The 7,621-nt window shown below is 38.5% G+C and overlaps 1 protein-coding gene across 1 annotated transcript; it reads left to right on the top strand.

Annotated features, from left to right (window-relative positions):
* Positions 1-536: 536 nt before the first annotated feature.
* Positions 537-7,282, top strand: LOC118754594 (ras GTPase-activating protein-binding protein 2-like; the record flags this gene model as incomplete). Its single annotated transcript, XM_036489482.1, is given in 3 exon segments — positions 537-2,439; positions 2,498-2,748; positions 6,516-7,282. Coding segments are annotated over 3 exon segments (2,349 nt in total). The 3' UTR covers positions 6,936-7,282.
* Between the last annotated feature and the right edge of the window lie 339 nt (positions 7,283-7,621).

Raw genomic sequence — 7,621 nt, 5'->3', positions numbered from 1 at the left:
CAGTCTTAGAAGCAGAGGCTTTCGACATACTGGTGAATGAGGGCAAGATTAGATACGACGAAGTAGACCAGAGTCTTTTAAGTTCTAAATTTAAGAGATGTTATCATATCGTCGCTACCATGACAATGTATCGAATGTGAAATGGGCAAAGAAACTGTTGTAAAAAGTGTTTTTAGAAAAAGTGTGGAATTCGACACTTTGTTAAAGTCAGTATTCTTTGCTTCTAAAACGACTCGCAATTTGACGATTTGCCCATTTGCGTAAATGCATGCGCGAGGTATTGTAATTGAAAAACCAATTTCGCACATTCGATAGTTTGACATGGTAGCGACGTTATTTAGAATCCATTAATAGTTGCTTGTAATATAAACGATCCATAATTGCTAAAATTAATGAACCAACAACCTTTTTGAAACTCACTCTATTTACACTGTTGCGATAAGCAACTTATGAAAAAAATGTAATTTGCATTGTCTTGTTTTTCAAAATTTTTGCTGAAACTAAAACTAAAAGCTATTATTTATTTATTTTTTTAGTATAACCTGTTCAAACCCATAATCGTGTTCTTTTACGCCTCCTCACCGGTGAACGCTTCAAGTGATATTCATTGTCATCATCGATCTGCAAATAATCCACGAGATTTTCCCACATTTCTTGCTCTCTGCAAATACGAATTTCGGCACTAGAAGGAATATTTCAATAAAGAAAACAGCAAAAGCAAGCAAATCCGCCAGACAGCGCAAGATTAAAAGTAAAACGCAATGGTAATGGATGCAACTCAATCCCAACAACCATCTCCACAATCTGTTGGCCGCGAGTTCGTGCGCCAATACTATACTCTACTTAACCGTGCACCAAACCATTTACATCGTTTCTACAATAACAACTCTTCGTTTATACATGGCGAATCGACTTTGGTTGTTGGCCAGCGCAATATCCACAATCGCATTCAGCAGCTAAACTTTCATGATTGTCATGCCAAAATAAGCCAAGTGGATGCTCAAGCGACCTTAGGCAATGGTGTTGTTGTTCAGGTGACTGGCGAGTTGTCGAATGATGGCCAACCTATGCGCCGTTTTACTCAGACCTTTGTCTTAGCATCCCAGTCGCCGAAGAAGTACTACGTTCACAATGATATCTTCCGTTACCAGGACATGTATTCGGATGAGGAAAATGATGGAGAAACGCGGTCAGAAAACGATGATGAACATGACCAACAGCAACAGCCGGCTCTAGCTTCTACTGCTGCTCCCGGAAGTGAACCAGTCGTATTGCAAGTGGGCGCTGGAACGGGGGCTGTAACTGTGGAACCACAGCAACAGCAACCAATTCAACAAGCTCAGCTTTCAGCGCAGGTAGTGGCCACACCAGCAGGTGCTGCGGTGTTACCCCAGCAACAGCTAGGCGCACAGGCTACAGGCGGTGCACCACAGCAACAAGCTATTTACTATTCAGTGCCAGCTGCTGGTGGCCGTCCTGTGCCTTTATTGGCAGCCACAGCACCACCGCAAGGAGCAGCCGCCGTGCCATTGGCTGCACAATTTTCAGCTGCAGCGCCCACCCCTAGTGTACCACAACAGGTGCAGCTGAATGGCGTTGTTGGCCATGAGGATATATTGTCGGCTGCAAATCAGCAGCAGCAGCAGCAACCAGGTGCAGGACAACAACAACTAGTCGCACCGACTGCTTCCCCTGTGGTCCCGCAGCCCGCAGGAGGTAGCGTTAATGTACCGACACCCGTTATTGCCGCTCAAACTGTCCCTGCTGCTGGCATTGCTGCTGTGCCAGTTGCTGCATCCACTACAATTCCACAGAACTCGGCTGCAAATATAACCGGCTTCCAACAATCAGCCCTGTTGCAGCCGCATGTACTTCAACAACAGCCATTGCCGCAGCCATTGGTGGCACAAACGCTGGCATCACAACAATCAACGACCGTAGAGTTCGAAGATGGTGGCATTAGTCCTCAATTGACCAGTGGTGTTGAATCAGACCCTCGCACAGGATCGGCTAATATATTAGCAGCAGCAGCTGATAATATACAAGTTGTTGATGATTTTAAGGCAATTAATGAACAACAGCAACAGGAAAAGTATGAAGCCGCTAAACAGCAACAACAACAACAGAACGAACCAAAAACGTATGCAAATCTCTTTAAGTCGACTTCATCCTCGCCGAGCGGTTTCGTTACTGCTGCCATGCAGCAACAGCAGCAACTCCAACAACAGCAGCTATCGTCTAATAATACGTATCAGTCGACGACAACCATTTCCTCTACCACATACTCACAGTCCAACTCCAACACTACTTCTTCGCTCTCGGTTTACAATACGCGCAACAGCGACTCTTCATCATTGCGGCTAGATAACAACAATTTTGGTTCGGTTTCACAAGGCGGTCCACTGCCGCAGCGTAGCAATACATCCCGAATCAATAAAGGTAAATAAATAATGATAACAATTTCCTTCCTATCTGATTGTATGTTAATTTTTGTTAGAATATGAGCCGCGCCGCACCAGCAATGCGCAACAATCTGACAACCAACAGCTATTCTTGGGTAATATACCACATCATGCTTCAGAAGAAGAGCTGAAAGCATTGTTTAGTCGCTTCGGTCAGGTACTGGAGCTTCGGGTTATGTCCAAGGCGAGTAGTGGCAAGTTACCACCTGGTGCAAGGAACCCACAGAATTTCGGCTTTATTACTTACGAAGATGCTGAGTCAGTTCAAAATTGCTTGTCCCAATGTGTAAGTAAATAGTTTTACCCTTTTAAGGCTATTTAAAAATCTATCAAAGATTAAATTTTCAAAATTTCAAAAAAATGCTAACACTGAATCTAAGGCGGATTAATATAAGGTGATGCTATTAGATCAGGTGATCAAATTTTTTTAATTCGCGTCACGGTTTAAAATGTCAAATTGAAATTGTTTACAAGGCGAGTTCATCTTGTTCCGATTGTTTTCATTGGCCTGTGACATGAATTTTTAAAATATTGCACACAAATGCTTAGCGGAAACAAAAACACCAACCCAAACAAACCACTACTACAAAGCCCATAGTAGGTTGTGGGAAATCGCGTTTGAAGTTTGGAATACTTTTCCTCAAAACCGCGAAGATAGATTTTCTCGAAAGTCTCTGAAAATTTTACTAGTTCACAAAACTCTTAAGTTATTTAATATTTAATGGTTATTGTTAATTAGTTTTGAGTTTATGAAGGATTTCCTTTAGTAAAATTTTGTCGTAAGCGCCATTTGACCGCAATTTGGAAGCCACTTTGTATGAAATACGACAAAATGTGATCAAAATTTCTACTAAATTAACGACACTTTTTATCCAATATCTCGGAAACTAAAGGAGATATCCAAAAATGGAGAACGTCATTTTTAAGATATTGATTAGTTTAATATGACTGCACCACTAACTAAATTTTTACTTAATTATAGAAAAAATTGTCAATATCTCGGAAACTAAAGGAGATATCTGAAAACTGATAACACCAATCGAAAGACCGTATTTCAAAATATATAACTGCATCTAGAACTAAAAATCGTCAAAATTGCGCTTACAACAATCTTTTACCCAGGCGACGATATATTAAAAAACAAAATTTTGTTCAACAATACGTATACGTGCATGTGTTTTTAATGCATTGTATGTTAGAACTTTTCTTCCCATTTTGTTTGCTATCAAGCTCTCGTTCCAATAACCCTTTAAATGCTTGACCTTTCACATTTCAACGGTTTTGTCGGCCAAAAACCAATTTGACAAAATTTCGGAGAAAACTTAAAAAATTAGTCACTTTCGATAGAGAACATTCCAAATAACATTTCCCAGTCCTCATCACTTTTCTTGCACAGCGAACGCCCACTGTTGACCGGAAACAGAATATTCGAACACTGCTTATAAATAAATTTTCGCTCTCTAGAAAGATCGTGACGGTTTTAAGTTAATATTTTGATTTATTTTGGAACGAATTTCCGCCATATTTTGATTTCTGCATTATATTCTTAAAAAGTAGTGATGGATCCGCATACAGAAGGTAATCGTGCATTTAAAGGTAAATTTTTTTAATCCTTTTATTAAGCAAAAGTTCAATTTAAATGTAACGGAAATAGCGAGTTTCAAACAAGTATTTTTATGTTACTTTTTGTGAATATTAAGGAATTAGTTGTATTCCCGGGAGAGATCGCGTTATTATTCTTTGTTTAACTGAAAGCTTAGAAATTTGGCTAACATAGTGTGAAAATGTCTATCTGCAATTTGCACAAAAACTAATTTGTGATTTTAGAAACCGTCTGGGACTTTTTACTTGTCATCACTGATATATTACTTCTGACTTCCAATTTATAATAGTTGCGTTCCTTATCTCCCAGAAATAGTCAGAAAAAGTCCGAAGTCGTCAGATTTAGTCCAAAAAGCGTTCCTTAAATCGAAAATGACGGCAAAAATGAGAGCAACACTTCAGTCCGAAGTAGTCAGATTTAGTGAGAACAATTTTTGCTGGCAAAATCTTGAAAAGTGCCAAACTCAACTGAATTTAAATTAACGGAAATTAAGGAATACGCAAAAAGTGATTATAATGTAAAAAAGTAAAAAAAAAAAATGAATTGAAATTGGAAGGAGGCAAAAAATAATTGATCTAGTAAGTGTTTATTGTGCTTGTGTGAATGTGTTTTGTACATACATGTCTATACTTATTTGACGTTAGTTTTGTTGTTGCCATTCTTTGGACTAAAAATTTTCCTGTTATTCTCTTTATTATTCATTCATTTTGCGTACACTCTGGAATTTTGATACTTTTCAGATTTTAGTACAAAAAGATAAGGAATGAACCTAATAGTGTAAATTCTTCTGTCAAGCGTTATATAAGGTAGCATTAATATCACCGATAACAGTTAAATCTTAGGTGGAGTTTTATATCAGAATCTGATCTTTGTGAAAAGTTTGCAGATATAGAGGGTATTATTGAATATAAGCCCTCGATATGTAAAATATATAAAAATTTTATTTCAACGTATCCAAAAAATAAATCTACCTGCGTTACAGCACGGTGGGAGAGGGGGAAGGGGGTGGCCGCGACGCAGCGTGACGTAGTGTGGCGCGTCGGGCGCGCGATGTACGCGGGGCGCGAGGTGTGGCGCCCGGACGTGGGCCGCCGCGAAGCTAAGCAAATTTAATGTTTGAAAGAGCAATAATGCCAATGGATTTTATTTCACTTTTGAAAAGGTAATACTGTCAATTGACTATATTTCGCACCAGGGTGGGAAATAAAGTCCATTGACTTCACTTCTGTTGATTAACTCGTATTACTCCGTTATTACCTGTCCACCCCGAGGGACGACCGCTGTTAAGAAAAAATCTTTTTTCTATATTTTTTTGCGATGTTGCTTTGACCAGGGTTTGAACCCAGCTGCTGATGAGTGAAAGCGCGCACTGCTTACCACTACACCACAGCGGTATATGGGGTATGGAAATATCCCTTTTCCCTAGCAGTACACGTTTTAGTGTGGGCAACAATGATATTTTTTAAATAAGGCAGATCGGAATATAGCGCTCTGGGATGACATTACCTGTAATTATTGTACCTCATCGAAAACGTGCTCGATGCTTTTATTCTCATTCTCAATATGTTCTTCTTGAGAACTTTCCGGCACCTTTTGTTCTCGTTCATACTGTTCTCAGTATATTGTTTGGATTTTTTATTGGAATGTTCTTGACAATACATTTTGTTTTCATGCATAACTAAACCAAAACCGGAACGCGTTCTCGGACCCTGATATAAAGGGAGCGATATGTAAAATGTCGGTTTATGGAACGGAGCTTTTGTATTATGTTCTTCTTGCAACGATCGAATATTGTTTGTCAAGGATATGGGGAAAAATTATCACATACCTATCTTTTATACATAAGTTTTGCCTCAAATGGAAAATGATTTAACTTAATTAATGGTTTTCTTTACGTGCTTCAGTCAACAAATCCATAACAATCGACAAATTAAATGACTCAATAGCCTTAGGTCCAATAGAAAGTTATGGCGGATTTATAGTTCTACGCCTTTTCCAACAGTATTTCAGAAAAACACAAATGTATTTCAGAAAAGGCCAAATGAATTTCAAAAAGGCCGAATGTGTTTTTCTGAATTTCATTTGGCTTTTTCTGAAATACATTTGACCTCTTCTGAAATACATTTGAGCTTTTCTGAAATACTGTTGAAAAAGGCGTAGTTCTGAACTTGACTTCCCAGAGAGAGAAACAGAACAACAACCGCTTGGAAGAAAAGTTCTGAACTAAAACGATGAATCCGCCTTTACTCCAAGTTTGATTAGCTAGAAAATTCAGTGTTGCATTCGAATCTGGTAACAACGTTTTCCAGTTCACTTCGTGTTCATAGCGAGCTTTCGGATTAGTAAATTTCTTACGATGGATTCAGCAATAGTCTCAATTATGTTTATGTCTCAAAACACACTCAACACTAAACTAAAATCTTATTATAAATTCCATTACTTTTTCGCAGCCGCTTTACTTCCCCGATAATTCTCCCGATGGTCAAAAATTAAACGTAGAAGAGAAAAAGCCGCGCATCATACGTCCAAACGATATGCCACCACGACAGCCGATGGGCGGTAGCAGCATGGGCGGTAATATTAACAATTCACAGCGCAACATGAGCGGTGGCCCACCAACTCGTTCCCTCTCAAACTCTGCTGGTGGAACAAGTGGCATGATGCGCAACACTGGCGGTAGTGGTACCAATACTAACAGCATGTCTCGAGGTCAATCTACCGGCGGGGGTCCACGTATCGGTGGTTTCAATCGCAGTGAGAATCGCAGTGGTCCAACGAATGGTGGTGGTCCACAAGTGCGCGGAGGCAATCAAAACAGCACACAGACATCAGGAGGTGGTGGCAGCAGCAGCTACGGCACACGTCGCTAACCATTAATATTCTTTTATCATCCACAACAACCGTCGCGCTACAACACCGTAAACGCTGCAGTTGCGACCACATCAACGACAACAACACCACCAATACAGGAAAATTTGACACAGCAGTAATCTTTATAAGATTATATGAATTTAAAAAAAACTGATTTGCGTCGTGATGATGACTTTAGGAAACAGAAATTTTTTATTATTTTTGTATTAGTGGAAATGCTGTTGCTTCCAAAGCAAAAGAAATGGAAAGCAAGCAGGAATTACAAATACAACCCAAATCGGAAATTTTCGAAAAAAAAATACAAATCAAACCATGCAACTATTTTCTTTTGTATGACAAACTTAAATTATTATTGTTTCATTATACCAATTTCTCTCTCAAATTGTTTTCATTCATACTTCTTCCACATTACGGTATAATGTTTTCTCTTGTACTACATTGCTCACAAAATTTAGTTTATTGTTTTTATATATTGAAGTAAATTTTTATTTAATATTTTAATTTATACAAACAAAACAAAACAAGAAAAACAACAAAACTAAGCATTCTCTCTTCTCTAGAATTCAAAACCCGAATAAATAAAATCGCTATTATTATGTACGTATTTTAATTTGGATATTTTAACTCTAAAAAATCCCCAATCATAAGAATAAATAAATCTTAGCTTACAAATAATATAAACAAA

This window comes from Rhagoletis pomonella, unplaced genomic scaffold (genome assembly GCF_013731165.1).
Source record: "Rhagoletis pomonella isolate Grant_MI unplaced genomic scaffold, Rhpom_1.0 Rhpom_scaffold_04175, whole genome shotgun sequence".
Taxonomy (NCBI): domain Eukaryota; kingdom Metazoa; phylum Arthropoda; class Insecta; order Diptera; family Tephritidae; genus Rhagoletis; species Rhagoletis pomonella.
The sequence above is the reverse complement of the archived record's forward strand: the minus strand, read 5'-3'. Positions and strand labels throughout refer to the sequence as shown.